The sequence below is a fragment of the Lissotriton helveticus genome, chromosome 11, assembly GCF_964261635.1.
Source record: "Lissotriton helveticus chromosome 11, aLisHel1.1, whole genome shotgun sequence".
Lineage (NCBI taxonomy): Eukaryota > Metazoa > Chordata > Amphibia > Caudata > Salamandridae > Lissotriton > Lissotriton helveticus.
Window position 1 is genome coordinate 589,357,683 of NC_136072.1, and position 17,318 is coordinate 589,375,000.

At 46.0% G+C, this 17,318-nt stretch overlaps 1 protein-coding gene across 5 annotated transcripts in view; it reads right to left on the minus strand.

Annotated features, from left to right (window-relative positions):
- LOC144790972 (outer mitochondrial transmembrane helix translocase-like) overlaps nt 1-17,318 on the minus strand; it is a 167,850-nt gene that overhangs the window by 23,227 nt on the left and 127,305 nt on the right. For 4 of the 5 annotated variants that reach the window (XM_078665591.1, XM_078665593.1, XM_078665592.1 and 1 more), the window contains 3 exons: nt 5,211-5,309; nt 4,764-4,884; nt 2,614-2,814 (listed from right to left, as the gene is read on the minus strand). In XM_078665591.1, the coding sequence (XP_078521717.1) occupies nt 2,614-2,814; nt 4,764-4,884; nt 5,211-5,309 (421 nt within the window). Of the gene's footprint in view, nt 1-2,613; nt 2,815-4,763; nt 4,885-5,210; nt 5,310-15,111; nt 15,279-17,318 lie in introns of all 5 variants that reach the window. The other variant, XM_078665595.1, reaches the window with a different exon arrangement.

Consider the following 17,318-nt stretch of genomic DNA (forward strand, 5'->3'; position numbering starts at 1 on the left):
CCCATATCCAAAACGGCACCCCTTTTTCTTTGTGAATGGTTACTGTCTGTGCTCAGCAGCCAGTAACCCGTCATATCTCTGAAAGCACAGAAACTGTCACCGTGCATTGATACGTTTCCTTTGCGAGTCCCAAGGGTGGGGGAAAGCACCCTTTCAACACCTTGCTCTTTGAGCCTCGCAAGGACTTACAATCTCAAACTAAAATTTGGAAAGGTATTTCAGAATTACATTTATTTTTTGATACACAACCTTGCACAGGCATTGCACACTCAAATTCCCTTTGCACACCCAGCTCCTGGTTTACCAACCAATCTAGTGTAAATAAGTACCTGAGGCATTGGCTCAACAAACCTTCAGAGGTGAATTAATATTCAAAGACATAGTGGTAACAAAGCCACGGATGGAAATTCATATCTTGAGACATGGGTTCACAGGATGGAAATTAATATCTTGAGACATGGGTTCACAGCACACTCACAGGGTTGGAATATTTACTCAGAAGCAGGTAGAACAACGACACACCACTCGCGAATCACTCCCCAGAGATGTGTTAAACAACAACCCACAGAGTCTGAAATAATACCCAGATAAGAGATTACAAAATATTCACGGGGATCCTCCCAGTGGAATTCTAGGTCAGTCCGCTGGTGTAGAGGTCACAAGAGACCTAGAGGAGCACTGGACGTACTAAAGTTTTCATATAAAGCTGGGTGTAAGAGGCATCAGATTTTAAACTTTACTGCCATGTGTTCCTTGTACATCATGAAGTGGACTGTCTGGGTGTATGTACTTTCATAGAGAAGTAAGCACTACTTAGCTAACTTGCTTGGGAGATTCCAACCAGCTTGTCACGAAATAAAGGTTAGAATATGCCTCAATATATCTTAATGTCGGGTGAATGATAGAAGAGGACCTGTAAGAAACTAGGCATAAAACATCGATACTTCTCAAGTGAGGGAATATTAGCAGTCACAGACAGTACTAAGGAAATAGATATCCCCCTAGGGCCTGAAAGATTGCAAAATGCAGGAACACTTATTACAAGAATTGTGGAAATCTGAACTGAGCCAGTAACAGACCTTATCATTCGAATCAGGTGTACAAGTTGTTCCAGAGTGCACCACTCCTGATATTTTTCGTCATCTTCATTTTACCAGGAAAACCCAGCATTGGGAATAAGGCATTAACTAAGGAAAAAAATGTGAGAAGCAGTTTCTAAACACTGATTCCCACAGTTATTCCTCATTTCTCAAGGGAAAGCTTGTAATAGTGCGTTGATGCTGAACGTAGAACTTACATCAACCTAGGATGTTGAGATTTCTGGCTGCGGTATTCCTCTATCGTGAGTCCCGGAACGCTCATAATGTGCACTTAAATGTTAATTGGTTAGGAACTTGTCTCAGATGGAAGGATGAAGGAATGCTGTCAATTGTGAGAACTCTTCACTTTCAAGCTGAGCCACTTTATGGTCATTATTAAGATATGGATGGTATTGTGAAAGTGTTTGGAGGTTCTACTACAAGATACTCTGGAATCTCCACTTCTTATTTGATGTTTGATGAGCTCACATGGATGCGGGAGATAGGTCACAATTGTGCACAGTTGTGTGGTTGGCTGCTCCTCAACAAAATGTGCAAGGTTGAGATCCACATGAGTTAAGCATTGGGACATTACTTTGATGCAGCAACAGAAGCAGATGGTCAACTCATATGCAGTTTGGTCTAATCACTGCTTCAAACTCATTTACTCTGTGGTACTAACAAACGTATTCCACGCTCCATACAAAACATAAAATAGCCACAGAGAGGGCTGCAAACTGTCCAAAACACAGATGATATCCAATCTACTTTCTTTCAAGTTCTTGACACAGTCTACTATTCAGTTTGTTAGTATTAAGGTAACACTGTTCCTGATGGGGAACAAAGGTTGTAGAACTTGAACACTATTAAAATATGTTTGCTAGGGTTAACACCACACAGAAAGAAGGATGCACTTGCAAGCAAATACTTCGCTTTGGCACTTGTGCTCTGTAAAAGATTCCTTTCCAAATACTCGATTTGAAAACCAGCTCCAGAATTTGAGTTTAGGTTTAAGAACTTCGTGAGGTGGCTGTCAGTGAAATTAAATACTGACAACAAAAATGGGCAGAAAGGATGCAGTTCATATACAATATGGCATGATAATTTGAAGATGCATCACCCCACTGCAACGGTTGAAACAGATGGGGAAAGGATTGCAGGAGTATGCATCGATGAGGCATAAGACTGTTGGAGGAATAAGATATTATTGCACTAAGGTGAACGATGGCATTAAGTCATCAGGCCACCTCCTCTCTGTGATAAGTCGTTGTGCACTGATCGCCCCACAGATGTTTTGATAGTGAAGGAGGGAATTATTCCTGTTGGACTGCTGTTTAAACAACACATGCTCTGTAGCATATTGGGCTTGTATAATATGCCCTTGAGGGCTTGTTCCACTTACGAACTAGAAGGATACAATATCTACCCTTGGTTCTTTCTGCCTCATTCATCTGAGTAGAATATTGGATTTACTCTCCGTCTAGCTCCGCCCCCACGGTCCCACCATGATGTCTACTCCGTCCCTTCCACGTACCTATCTCATCGATGAAGATGATGCAGGGCTGCAGCTTGGTTGCTAGTGAGAAGACTGAGGCGGTGAGCTTCTGCGACTCTCCATACCACTTGTCTGTGAGAGCTGCAGGCTGCAGGTTGATGAACTGGCATCCAGATGCCCGTGCGATCGCCTTGGCCAGGAGGGTCTTTCCACAGCCCGGAGGTCCATGCAACAAGACTCCTGAAGCAGGACAGACAGCAGAGCATGCATTGAATCATTACATAAATTCAGAGGGCATCATGTACCTCTACCCCAAACCCATACATAAATAATTTCAAAGATGCTAAATTAGTGATTTGTATTTTGAGCTATCATTGTGCATCGTACTGGACAAGAACGAATCACAGGTGGGAGTTTTTGGAAACAGACGGTTCGATTGCACTTTATTATTTGTGTTGAGAAGAGAAAGTTCAGGAGAACCCTCCATCAGAAGCCAGAGATCTGTCTTAATTTTAATGTGCAAAGAGGAAATGAAATTTGGAAGTGACAACGTTTTTAGCTCTCGTACTTTGCTGACAAATATATTTAGGATACTTAGTCCATCAAACATGACTCCATGCAAGTACGTTAGCCCACATCGTGTTCTCCTAGCCCCATTCACTTTGCAAGCAGGTTGGTCCTAATACGTCTCTCTGAGAGCAGATAAGAAGTAGGTTACACTATGGGGTCAGGAGGCTATTGGTTTCCTTTTAGCATATGGGAGGTGAAAGGGTTCTTTTGGAGTTCGGTGAGAACCAGGTGTACTTTTTTGGGCAAGGGTCAATAGATTATCTTTTAAGGTGTAAACATTTATTTTGTGGTTGAAGCTAAAGATTAACAATTAATGTGGAGGAAGCAGTATATTTTACTCACAGGGATAACAAGACCATGGGTTTATATTGGAAATGTGAGGTCATGGGATTCTTCATGGTTTGGAAGACTCCATGTTTTTCTTTGGGAGAATACAAGTTACTTTTTGGCAAGATAGTGAGCTGTAGGTTTTGCTCAGGCTGGATGAGGGCTTAGGTTGTCTTTCAGTGTGTAGGATGCAGGAAGATTGCTTTCAGGGTTTAGAAGACAGATGTTTTTATAGGTTTCAGAGGACATAGATTTCATGTTGTGGGTTACCAAGCTGTAGATCACCATAAGTTTATTTTCAAGAATAAGGATTTTATTTTTTTTAGTATTTTTATCGGTGCTATAGAGGGTATAAACTTTTCAGGGGTGAGGACTTAGGGTTTGATTTCAGGATATATGAGCCTGTGGGGTTCCTGTTGGAGGCAGAAAGGTCAGAGATTATTTCTCTTGGTTACGAAGGCATAAGATTCCTTTTAGGAATTAGGAGGCCAAAAAGTGCCTTTAAACAAAGCGAAGGCATAGTATACCTATTGTGGTAGTAGGGCATAGCCGGCATGTTGGAGGCAGATGCGGTGTTAAACCTTTTTGGAGGTCAAGTCGTCTAAGTTTACCTTTTCTCCTCTTAGTACACAGTAATAATCGGGGTTATGATGACTGTTTAGGGTGCAGAAAACAGTAGGTTTCGTACTTAAGATTCATTACTCTTTTATGTGGAAAAAATCTATGCAATGAATGCATAAATGATAAATACCCAAATAACAAAAAGCAGTATCATTAATGCAGACTTCTTCAGGAGACAGAAGTGACACACTCGGAGTGGCAAAAACAATAAAATAAGAAGGAGAACAAGAGGGCAGGAGGAAGGGGTGGGGAAGACCACAATACATAACAGTGACAGTTAATGAACCATCTGGAAGAACATTGTACGGAATGCAGAATCTATCCACAGGGTTGTTTTCTGGCTGTGAGACTATAAAGTATCTTTACATGAATTCTGTGGCCATACATTTTCTCTACAGGGTTTAAATGACATCTCCATATTGCTTCACAATAGGTTTCCTTATGAAGGTTCATACGCCCTAAGTTTCCTTTGAAGTTCAGAAGTGACTGGGCTAACTTCCTTGAATTTAGGAGGCTGGAGGAGTCAATTCAGGGAGGGAGAGCTCTAGGTTTCTCTTTTATGTGATTAAAAGCTATACATAACATTTTCAGCATTTAAGAATTCATGTTTTCCTTTCAATATTTTATCACTCCATATGTTTCTGTTAAGGTACACTGGAGTCCTTGGTTACCTTTTGGGGGCTGACAGAGCTTTGAGTGCTTGAACAGGTGCCTCTTCTGGAAAGGAAGGATAACTGTGTCTTGCAGCTCAGTGATGACATCATCAAGTCCTGCAATGTCATTCCAAGTCACCTGAAAAAGAGATGGAATTTAAGCCCATGTCATGTTCAGTGTAGGCTCCCCAAAAGTGAAGAACCATTTCACACCTACAAACAAACAGTGAGGTCAAAGATCTCTGAAAGATTCTTGGATATTGCATATGTTTATTATTTGGCTCTAGGACTACTCTCAACCTAACAATCAGTCACAACATGCCCCTGTTGTCTGGCTGTCAGTTCCCTCACCACCTTCTCCCTGAGTGCCAGTTATCCCCAACCTCTGACTTCCTAAAAGTAAATGTGACCACTGTGCTTGCCTGACTTAGGACGACTGATTCTTCCTCGTCCCTCACCTCTTACCTTGATGTCTCTGGGGTTCACTAGATGGGCTGCGATGTTCATCTCATGCTCTGTTAGTATAAGACCTTCAACGCCTACCTTCTTCATCAATCGTTGAGCCTGTGAACACAGAGGTAGAGCATCATACATACTCTTGACATGTCAAGTACTGTGCAACAAAGGAAAAGGGATCACAGCCTCCGGGGCAACCATGGTCAGCCCTGTGTCAATAAGTATTTCTAAATTGCCTTAAACACTGCCAATCCTGGCCAGGGCCATACCCAAAGGAGGGTAAAAGACCACTGATGCCCATGGAGCCAGCCTTCCAGTAGGTGTTATAATTGTGTGTTGTAAAATCCTGGCGCACTACTAGTTGGGAATGAAGTCCCCTTGGCTGCTGAGGTTCCTTGGGGTCAAATAGCCCCTCCTGTAACCTCCAGTAAGTCCCACCCAGCAGGTTTGCAAAGAGGTCTTCAGAGACCACGGGACCCAATATCTCGAGTCATGGCTTTTTCATTTTTTTTACTTATTTTTTTTATATAGGAAGGGGGACAACATGGGCCCCCCCTTCCGTGGGCCGATTTTGGGCCCGGGGACCCCATCCCTAGGGCCTGCCTTTTATTTAAAACATGGGAGGGGGCGCGCAGCCCCCATCCCGGGCTGGTTTCAGCCCGGGGGCCCCATTCCCTGGGGCTGGGGCTGGACCACAATACTGGGTGCCCTGGTCTAACCCAGGGCACCCAGGGACAGGGCACCAGTTTCTCACGTTGTCCTGCGAGAGCCGGAATTGCTTTTGGACAGAAGGAGCTGCTGAACATGTAGTACTCTCTGTCATAAAGTAATTCTGATCCGTGCAAGCAAGAACATTTTACAGGCTCTTGCTTGTACGAGGAGGCGCAGAGTTTGCTATGGCTACCGCTACCGCCAAGCCATAGCAAACTGCTGTTTCCTTGAGGTGGGGACCCAGGGATTCTGCAGGAGCCGGCCCTGGGGAGTGGTGGTTCCCAGGGCCATACATGACTCCAGGAGGTGGGCTGCACTGCCCCCCTCCATTACAGGATATAGCCTGCGGAGGTTGTGGTCTAATGGGCTGCAGGGGGCCGCGCGGAACCCCTCCTTTGTTAAAATTTGCCTCAGGGAGATGGTGCAGGGGGGTGCCTGCCCACTCCATTATTTTCAAGTAAAGCCCTGGGGAGGTAGCGGTCCCCGGGGCTGGAGGGGTCCAAGAGGCCCCCGCATTTACAAAATTATAAGCCCCTGGGAGGTGGTGGTTCATAGGGGATTAGTAAGCTCCAGTAGTAGGGGACCCCCTTCTAAATCATGAACAAAGTGTCTCATTCAGGCAAGCGAGGAGACATAGGTCATGACCGCAGACGTGCTCCCTTGATGAATGTGTAACTATAAGGACTGTGCTACCCCGCAGACCCTATGTGCCATATGAATAGCTAACAACAATAGGGCAACCCACTGTTCCCCAAGGAACTGGGAATAATCAATAACACAACATCAATGATCCTTCAGGAATCATTCACCATTAACTTATTATTGAGGAGTCGTCACACTAGTGAACAAAATTTCTCAGAACTCGTAGAGTTTCCATCAATAAATAGTTCTTTTTATCTTGAAATCCATCAATCTTGACATACAATCAATTTTATCAAAAGGACATGGAAATTATTCATTAATTATATCACATATGGCAACACACTAACTACTGTCTTAATTCATATAACATACATAGTAGTGTCTTACACCTTTTCTTCTCCAGTATGGACAGTACATGTAATCAGCCATACATTACAATCAATTCATAGTTTTTGTTCACTTCATTATGTTTTCACTGATAACTATGTAAACAAAAACGGTGTAGTAGCGTCGACGTTTCGGTCTCAAATAAGGTCAAATCCACGAGACCATCCTCAGGACGATAATCGTTGCACCATCAATATAACATAAAACATACAATATCAATACATTTAGATAAACCTATTTAGAAAAAAGCTTGAGTTCAAAAAGAGTATCGTCTGCTTATACCTCAATAAGAAATTAGAGAGCACCTTTTATATACAAAAATATGCCGGGACTTATTAAACTGGTGAACCAACCCTCTGTGTACTCATGCAGAACACCAGAAACCAAAAACATGAAAACACATGCTTTGGCCCAGCACCAAAAAGTGACACAAACCTCAATACCACATAAGCCCCAGGCTTACTGACTGAAGCGCCAGATGCCTCTCGGTCACTTTATCCTAAAAGATAACCAAACCTTTAAAAACAATGTCTATTTGTGAGTGACTCGCACTCCCTATCGCCAATCACCACTAGTAAAAATAAACTCCTTCTCTTACCTTCAATATACTTTTCATTCAATAAACAACCATAATACATATGATTACAAAAATGCACTTTCCAGGGCAGCGATGATATAGCCACTCCAAACTTGTATAATTTCATTATACTCACAGAGAGATTTGTGTGTCACTCCGCAACTCTTTTTCCTACAGACCAAAGTACCGCAAAGTAATTAGAATCACATTCCCAATTTCCTTTCTGAAACCTATTCACTTACTATTTCGGGAACTTGAATAAATCCGTCCAACACTCGACAACAAGACCGAGCGAGTACGGGTTGTCTATCATGACCTATAAGGATTAGTTACTTACCTGTAATCCTAGTTCTCTTCCAGGGGTATCCTCATCAAAGTCATAAGCATTAGAATATTCCCGCCCATGCGCGGGACCTCGGAAACACTATATTATATGTGCCCCACATATATATACTCATATATATATATATACATATATATATATAAAAACGTGCAATAGCAGCCAAATCACACCGGAGCTGAAATATGCTGTGAAGAATTTCCACCATACATGAATAATATGCATTAGAAACATGAGAAACAACACCAAAGATTGTTTAGAAACTGTTTTAATGCTTAGGCAGCAGTAGAAATTCTTATAACACCCTGAAAGCATAGAAAGCTCCCAGGCTGCATTGCAAACACACAGTCTAAAAAGACTGAAAAGCTAACCTGTAGCTGTATACAAAAAACTGACACCGTGCCTTTAAGGCACCCATGACCCCCGGTATCCCATCATGCCTCAGGGGTGACAGTTAGGTCAGTTGTTCTTTCCGGCTCCTTCAGGAAGGATCCTGGTAACACAGCTCCACTAATTTATGTTTTCTGACAGAAAATTACTTCATTTTGAACAACTTTTTCTGCTTACTTTGACATTTTACATCTAGTCAAGTAAGAAACTGTCTTTTTAAGTCAGTTTAGTGAGCATTTTCAGCTGAGAATGCCTTCACTTTTTGACAAATGTCCTTCTTGTGGAAACAAGAAAGCAAAATCAGACAACCACGACGTTTGTATCCTGTGTCTGCCTGAAGAACATGATCCAGGCACCTGTCCTCACTGCGAGCACCTGTCAGGAAGAACTCTCAAAGACAGGGAGAGAATTTGCATCTATGGCCTGGCTCACAGGTCACCCAGAGGAAGATCTCCGGTGAAGAAGGGTTCCAAGAAGGCTAGAACATCTTCAAAAGATAAGTCTTCCCACCCTTCAGCTTCAGCGTCAGGCTTGGCGCTGAGGAAAGAACCACCGGTAGGTCGTTTGTCTTCAAAACTACCGTCGACGGCGGGCTCGCCATCGAAAAGAAGAACAGGTACGTCGACGACGTCGAAGGATCCAGCTCCATCATCGAAATCCCCTCCGCCGTCGTCAACCGGGCGACGATCGGCGTCGAGGAATGTAACTCCGCCGCCGTCAACCGGGCGACGGTCGGCGTCGAGATCCAAGGCCCCTCCGCCGTCTTCAACCAGGCGACGATTGGCGTCGAGGGAGGTCACTCCTCCGCCGTCGTCATCCAGGCGACGACCGGCGTCGAGAAGTGTGACCCCTCCGCCGTCGTCTAAGAAACGACGTTCGGTGTCGAGGACCAAGACCCCTCCGCGGTCGACAGAAAAACATCGATCGGCGTCGAGGACGCAGTCTCCGTCGGCGTTTCGTCGACACTCTGCGTCGAGGGTGACCAATACCCCTCCGCCGTCGTTGCACAGACATTCGACGTCGAGACAGAGTGCTCCGTCGACAGCTGGTCATCGCCGTTCGACGTCGAGAGAGAAGGCTCCGTCAACGGCTGGTCATCGCCGTTCGGCGTCGAGAGAGAGGGCTCCGTCGACGGCAGGTCATCGCCACTCGACGTCGAGAGACCATAGATCCTCGCATCGATCGCCGTCGAGGCATTCGAAGTCGAGATTGTTGGACCCGCCGACTCCCAAGAGGCGTTCGACGTCGAGAGAAAAACATATGACGCCAGAACGCTCGACGTCGAGACATTCAGAAAGGGCTCGATCGTCGTCGAGAAACTCTGTGATCATGGTTACGGAGTCAGCTTCTCGTCATTCTACTTCACAGTCTTCTGGCTCCTCAACAACATCCTCAAGGTCCAGAAGTCCTGTCCTCAGATCTCCTGTGCGTCAGCCAGATCCTTCGGCTGCGGAGGTCAGACTGTCACCCAGATGGTACAAATCATTGGACCATTGGCGAGATTCAGGGGCTACCAACCGGATGCACGAGTACGTCAGTCCGCAGCACAGATCTCCTCTCCAGAGACTGGTGGATGAAGTGGACAGGCGTAGTCCTTCCAGGCGCCAAGCAGACAAATCACCTGTGAGAAGACCAGCCAGATCTCACTCTCCCAGAAGGGAAAATCCGGTGAGATCCCGATCTCCCAGAGAAGATCCTGTCAGATCTCGTTCACCAAGAAGACAGGATCCGGTCAGATCTCGCTCTCCTAGAAGGGAGGAGCACCCAAGAAGATCACGTGAGAGGAGGCACGGTCATCGAAGAACTCCGTCTTCTTCCTCTACCTCGTCGACCAGGTCTTCCAAGAGGGATTACTCTCCCACATTGACGGATAGTCCTACTTCCAGATCCTCTCCAGTGGATGACATCGGCACTTATCTGGATGTCCTGCAAAGAGGAGCTCAGAAGCTGAGCATTGAAATGTCTGTCCCCCAGGTTACTACGACAGTGATTTTTGAAACTTTGCACAAAAAATCTATTTCTCGTCCACTGCTGCCTTTAGTCCCGGAGATTATGGATCCGGTCAAGGACGTTTTCCTAACCCCAGCAGCCATCAGAGCGGTGCCAGCCCGCATACAGAAGAAATATAAACCGGCTTCTTCTGACCCCGTTTTTGTAAAATCTGACCCTCCAGCAGACTCTGTGATAGTGGCAGCGGCGAGGAAGACGCATGCAGTTGCTGCTTCCTCTTCAGTCCCACCAGATAAGGACAGCAAATCTCAAGATTCGTGGGGTCGCAAAGTTTGCAATTCAGCTGCCTCCACGCTGAAGGTCTCCAGTGCGGCCGCACTGCTGGGTAAATACGACAGAGCCTTATGGGACTCCATGGAGAGGTTCAACTCCAAACTGCCAAAGGAAGACCAGAAGGACTTCGAAGAAACTATGACAGAAGGATGTCTGGTGGCGAACCAGTTGATAAGCACAGCAGCGGATGGTGCAGTGCTTGCGGCACATTCCTACTCACATGGCGTTTGTGCCAGGAGGTCGGCTTGGTTGCGCCTCATAGGGCTTAAGCCGGATGCTCAGCATCGCATCCTTAATCTTCCCTTTTCGGGTTCCTCTCTCTTCGGAGAACATGCTGACAAAGAGATGACCGTATGAAGACTGAACTGGATACGGTAAAAGCGGTGGGTTTGGAGAAGTAAAAAGGATTCAAACGCCACTTTAAGACCAACAGGGGGAGAGGGGCTCAACAGAGGGTGTAAACCCCTTAGTGGTCCCAGAATAAGAACCAAGGAAAATCCCAGTTCCGAGGCAAATCCAACAGAGGTAGAGGAGGTCACCAGCAGTCCTCTACCACCACGAGAGGAGGAAAGGCTTGATCAGTGGCTTCCTCTGGCGCCGTTGCCCACTCCAGTGGGAGGAAGTGCTTCACAACACCTGGCAGAGTGGGTCAGCATCACAAAAGATCAGTGGGTGCTGAATATACTGCGCAATGGATACAGGCTACGTTTCCGTGCGCTCCCGAAAAGCATTCCTCCAAAGACCTCTTGTCCTCACCAGCTGAGCTTGCTCCGCAGAGAAGTGACAGTCCTACTACAAAAAAGAGCTATAGAGGAAGTTCCTCCCTCTCAAAGAGGAAAGGGAGTCTACTCAAGATACTTTCTTGTCCCCAAAAAAGATCAGGAGGACAAGTTCAGGCCTATACTAGATCTGCGTCTCCTAAACAAAGTCATCGTCAGAGAAAAGTTCCGCATGTTAGCTCTTCACCAAATATGCCCACATCTTCAAACCGGAGATTGGATGTGTTCGGTGGATCTGCAAGATGCATACTTTCACATTCCGATTGCTCTGCAGCATCGCAAGTACTTGAGGTTTGTCGTAGGAAGCAAACACTACCTGTACAAGGTGCTACCCTTCGGACTCAAGTCCGCACCACGAGTCTTCACCAAATGAATGGCAGTGGTGGCGGCTTTTCTTCACAAAAAGGGACTCATCTACCCATACTTGGACGACTGGCTCCTAAAGGGCCCGTCTCCGGTACAGGTGACGCACGATCTGCAACTTTGCCTACACCAGTTGCACAGGCTCGGTCTCCATGTGAACCTGGAGAAGTCAGTCCAGCGGCCGACACAGTCCATCCACTACCTAGGCTCCGTTCTGGACACAAAATTGGGAAAAGCGTTTCCTTCGGAGGAGAGACTTTTTTCCATGAGGCAGAAGTGTGGGATTCTATTAGAGTTTCGGCTTCCAACAGTCCGACAGGTAGAACCCATCCATGGCGTCCTGCATTTTTCTCATCCCGAACGCCAGGCTGAGAATGCGCCCTCTACTACAGGCTCTCAAAGACCAGTGGGACCAGGCGACAGGGCGTTGGGAAGATCGTATCACTCTTTCCCAAACAGCGAAGGATGCCATCAAATGGTGGACTCGACCGAGGAATGTGCTGGTGGTGGTACCTTTTCACCAGCCACTACCCACCCAGTCTATAGTGATAGATGCCTCTCTACAAGGCTGGGAAGCGCACATGGGTCCTCTTCAGATTCAGGGTCAGTGGTCTGCACAGGAGCGGACGTACCACATAAACATGCTGGAGCTCAGAGCGGTGTTTCTAGCTCTCAAAGCTTTTCTTCCAGCGATCGAGTCCAACTCAGTCTTAGTTCAGACAGACAATACAACCACCATGTTCTATCTGAACAAACAAGGAGGCACACGATCTCGCCCTCTCTCCCAGGAGGCTCAAACCATCTGGCACTGGCTTCTCTCTCGAAACCTTTCAGTGGTGGCGGTGCACCTTCCAGGCGAGTTAAACATCAAAGCAGACGCACTGAGCAGGCACTTCGAAGATCAGCCAGACTGGGTGCTAAACGACGAAGTGGTAGAAGAGCTTTTTCATTGTTGGGGTCGTCCAGCCATAGACTTGTTTGCGGACGAAGAAAACGCAAAATGCCACGCCTTCGCGTGCAGATTCCACCGGCCAGGGACGCAGGGGAACGCTCTCCTGATGGATTGGTCGGGAACGTTTGCCTACGCGTTTCCTCCCCTGCCTCTGATTCCGAAGGTAGTTTCCAAGCTCCTCAGGTCAGACATGGAAATGATCTTGATAGCTCCGGATTGGCCACGACAGCATCTCTCTGTGTGTCCACACAGACGACTTCCTTGCAAACCGGACCTGTTGAGCAAGATGAACGGGAGGATACTACATCCCAACCTCTCATCACTGAACCTGACAGCATGGCACCTGAGGTCCTGCAATATGGGCATTTGAATCTGCCTCCCGAATGTATGCACATTTTAAAGGAGGCTAAGAGACCTTCCACGAGAGCGTCTTATGCGTTCAAGTGGAAAAGGTTCTACATATGGTGTAGGGATCATCACTTAGATCCGACTAAAGGGCAGGAGGAGGTAATCCTGCCATACCTCCTTTCCTTGGCAACTTCTGGTTGGAAATATGCTTCCATTAGAGTGCATTTGTCAGCCATAGTAGCGTACAGGAAATCACCAAATCAGATTTCTTTCTTTCAGGTTCCGGTGGTTAAGGACTTCCTCCAAGGGTTAAAAAAAGTGTTTCCCCCTGTGCGAAATCCTTCTCCTCCTTGGGAATTGAACCTGGTTCTATCCAGGTTAATGTCACCTCCTTTCGAGCCCATCCACAAGGCCTCCTTGCAACATCTCTCTTGGAAAGCGGCCTTTTTGGTGGCGATTACCTATGCGCGCAGAGTGAGCGAGATACAAGCTCTCTGTGCGAAGGAACCATATACTGTTTTCCACCACAATAGAGTAGTCCTGAGGGCTCATCCATCTTTCTTGCCTCAAGTGGTTTCTGATTTTCATATAAATCAGTCCATTTCCCTCCCTTCATTTTTTCCAAATCCTACGACCCCAGCCGAGCGGTCACTGCACTCCTTGGATCTTAAGAGAGTGCTCAAGTTCTATTTGGAAAATACTAAAGGGATCAGGAAAACGGATCAACTGTTTGTGAACTATGGTTCAATGAGGACGGGCTTTCCAGCGGCCAAGAGGTCCATCTCCAGATGGATTGTCTCTTCCATTAAATTGGCCTATCAGCTTGCAGGCAAGCCTTTATTGGAGTCACCCAAAGCGCATTCCACCAGAGGGAAAGCCGCTACAGTACCTTTCTTACATGACATTCCAATGTCAGAAATATGCAAGGCTGCAACCTTGAAATCGGTTCATACCTTTACGAGGCATTACTGTCTCGAATCTGATTCCAGGGCCGATACTCAAGTAAGGCAAGCCTCCTTGAGAAATCTGTTTGGGTAGCCTATAGCCTGCTCAGGCTTGTTGATGAGATTACTGTCTTGTCATTCCTTTGCCCGCAGGGATGAGGAGAGGCTCGCTATTCTATTCTAATGCTTATGACTATTGATGAGGATCCCCTGGAAGAGAAGGATTAGTTACTTACCTGTAATCCTAGTTCTCTTCGATTGTAATGTATGGCTGATTACAAGTACTGTCCATACTGGTGAACAAAAGGTGTAAGACACTACGGTGTATGTTATATGAATTAAGACAGTAGTTAGTGTGTTGCCATATGTGATATAATTAATGAATAATTTTTTATTGTTCTTTTGATAAAATTGATTGTATGTCAAGATTGATTGATTTCAAGATAAAAAGAACTATTTATTGATGGAAACTCTTCGAGTTCTGAGAAATTGTGTTCACTAGTGTGACAACTCCTAAATAATAAGTTAAAGGTGAATGATTCCTCAAGGATCATTGATGTTGTGTTATGAATAGCTAAGCATCCATGGCCATACCGGGAAAAGGTCCAAGTAGTATGGTCTGTATTTTGCATGCATACTTCTTTGAATAAAATGAATGCATTAAAGTAGGTTGAAAATCAACCATATCACACAGGGTAAGAACGGATTTGGGTCCTGAAGAAAGCCGATTGACCTTTATGTGCAATTACACTCCTGAAACATGTCGGCCTATTGATGTCAAGGATCATTGACCCTTATGACATCTCACCGTTTTTAATCTTGCCCTAGACCTCACTCACTAAAAAAAGCACTAGCGGTTCTACTGACATTTTTATCGCACTAACATAATCCCCTGCACTCACTTCTAAAGAGTTCCACTTAAAAATGCATAGAGCCCACCCCTCCTGCACATTAGGAGTTCTTGGTGTTTGTCCAATGATGTAGCAAGCCACAGAGGTGGTACCTGTGGGTGAGGAGAAACACAGAAACACACACACACACTTACTAACCCGGGTGCCATCTGCACACTGGCTTGTGATATTGTGAACATTCACGCGTACTACTCTACAGTAGGTTGAAAATATGATAATTGGGTGTACCCTCCCTTAAATAAGTTCTAGATTACAGTATGGCAAGCAGAGGGCCCATCCCTACCTATAAAAGTCTTCTCACTCCTTCTGAGTTTTGAAGGACTGCCTTTGCTACGCCTGCCCTCTATGGTGATTGAGGCAATGCGAAGAGCAGAAGGCAAACACTGCTGTGATGTGCACTGCTTACTTTCTGCAGCTCTGACTGTGACCTGAGGCACTAAACTCCAAGTTCTGTAAAACAAATAAATAAAGTGGTGTAAGGTATACTCTACTGAATAATAAAAAATGAAATTGCAATACAAAGCCCCAGAGAGCTGGCAATACGAGACCAGTTCTGACTCGTCCAGTAACACATACTTCATAGGTTGTACTATTGTAGCATATTACTTCATTGCCTGGGAAGGGGAGATAGTGCTCTCTGTATTAGGGGATGTGGGTAAGCATGATTGTTTTATAATATACTCTGGGGGTGCCCAGAAATACATAGTATTTGGAGTAGGGTGACCCACATTATGACTAGGGTCGCGGGCCAATAGGTGCCTCTGGCAGCCAGGTGGTACATTCTGGTTATATCCGGAGACAAGGAGTGGCCTAAATACCAGAAGTTATGGCTTAAGTTAGCATCTGGGATCGCTAAAAGAAACAGAGCCCGAGCATGGGAGGCAGAGGGAACGCCACTGGTCGAAGACTGGGAGGCAGATGTAGATTGGTGCCAAAGAACTGAGCAGGTGGCCTACCAGAGATGGGACTTCACAGAGAAATTGGAGAAAATATGGGACAATTGGTGCAGATATAGAGATGCGTTGGAGGGATAGGGCAGGGGCAGGATTTCATTCTCAGAAATTTTTAGACTCAAGAATTGCATTTCTATGTATGTGTAGGTATGATCCTATTTGCACAATGTTTCTTCATGTTTCACTGTGACAAAGTCATGTCTAGGATGTTTTGCTTTACAATGCAGTCCTTAATGGATGTAATATGTATTCATGCTTCTTGTTTACTGAGCAACAGTTTAATAAAAAAAAAATTCTAATTAAATTAAGAAAATACTTATTTTTAAACAAGATTTGCTGATTTTTAGTATAGAGAACACATGGAAAATGATGTGTTTGGAAAAAAAATCTCTACTCTTTGTTTTATGGAGTGATAACTCCTTACAAGTGATGCTAATAAAAATATATCAACAATGCTAAGGAATATTTTAAGACTAAAAAATAGTTCACATTCAATATATGGTATACATGAAGTCATACACCAAAACCAATATTGTGTTTTAATTCTCTTTGTTCATCTTTCTATGATTTACCAGTACAGATTATGCTGGTGTTATTCACAATTGAAACCATTAAATCATGTGTGATGTGGCTATACGCTTTCCGCCTTGCTTCCCCCCCCCGTAGGTGGGTTGATGTCGCCGAGAGGTTGACCGCTTCTGTTTCCCTTCTTGTGTGTGTGCTCGTACTCTTGCGTCTCCCTCTTCCTTCCTGCGCCTCTTTGCCTGTGGGGCAGTCACGGTCGCGGCGTTTATGCCCTCCTGCGTTCCCTTGTGTTCTTGCTGCTTTTCCGCACTTGTGCACTCACGTCGGCAGTTTGTCGAGATCTTGAGCTCGCCTCGCGTTCGTGCCTCAGCTCCTCTGCGCCCCGCTTTTGGCCAGCCACCGCTCTCAAGTATTGTCGCGGTGTGTCCTGCTCTACCTGCGCACCTGCCGCTGCTTAGAGTAGCCTCGTAGCTTGGGTCTCGGATCTCTGATCGGGGTCTCGGTCTTTGCTCCTGGTGCGTCCTACTGGGCGTTCACCGCTTCCGGCGTTTGTTGTTTACTCCCAGCTCCGCTTCCGGTGATGGCGGCCCCCATGAGCGGGGATGGTTTCGTTTCCGTTTCTCTCATCGGACTTCGTTGTAGTGGGGGTGCTACCGGTAAGTGTCAGAGATTGTTGCCGTTTGCCGCTTTGCTGCTTGCCGGCTCCCTCTGCGGACCCCTCCTTTTGTTTACCATTGCGTCCTCTTTAAAGCCCTGCAGCCCTGCGTCGCTCCACTCCCCCGTTCTCCTCCGGTTTCTCTGCTGCCGCACACACCGGTCTCACTCACCGGTCGCTGTGTCAGGGAGCCTGCGGGGGGTGTTTCATGCGCGGTTTCCTCCTTCCCTTCTCCACGTTGGGCTGTAGTGGCTTCTCCTCCTTACTCGATGGGCGCCATTTTGGGGTCTGCACCTAGGCTGGGTCCCGGGAGCCTCGAAGTCCAATATCTTCGCCCTGCACTGATTCTGTCTGGCA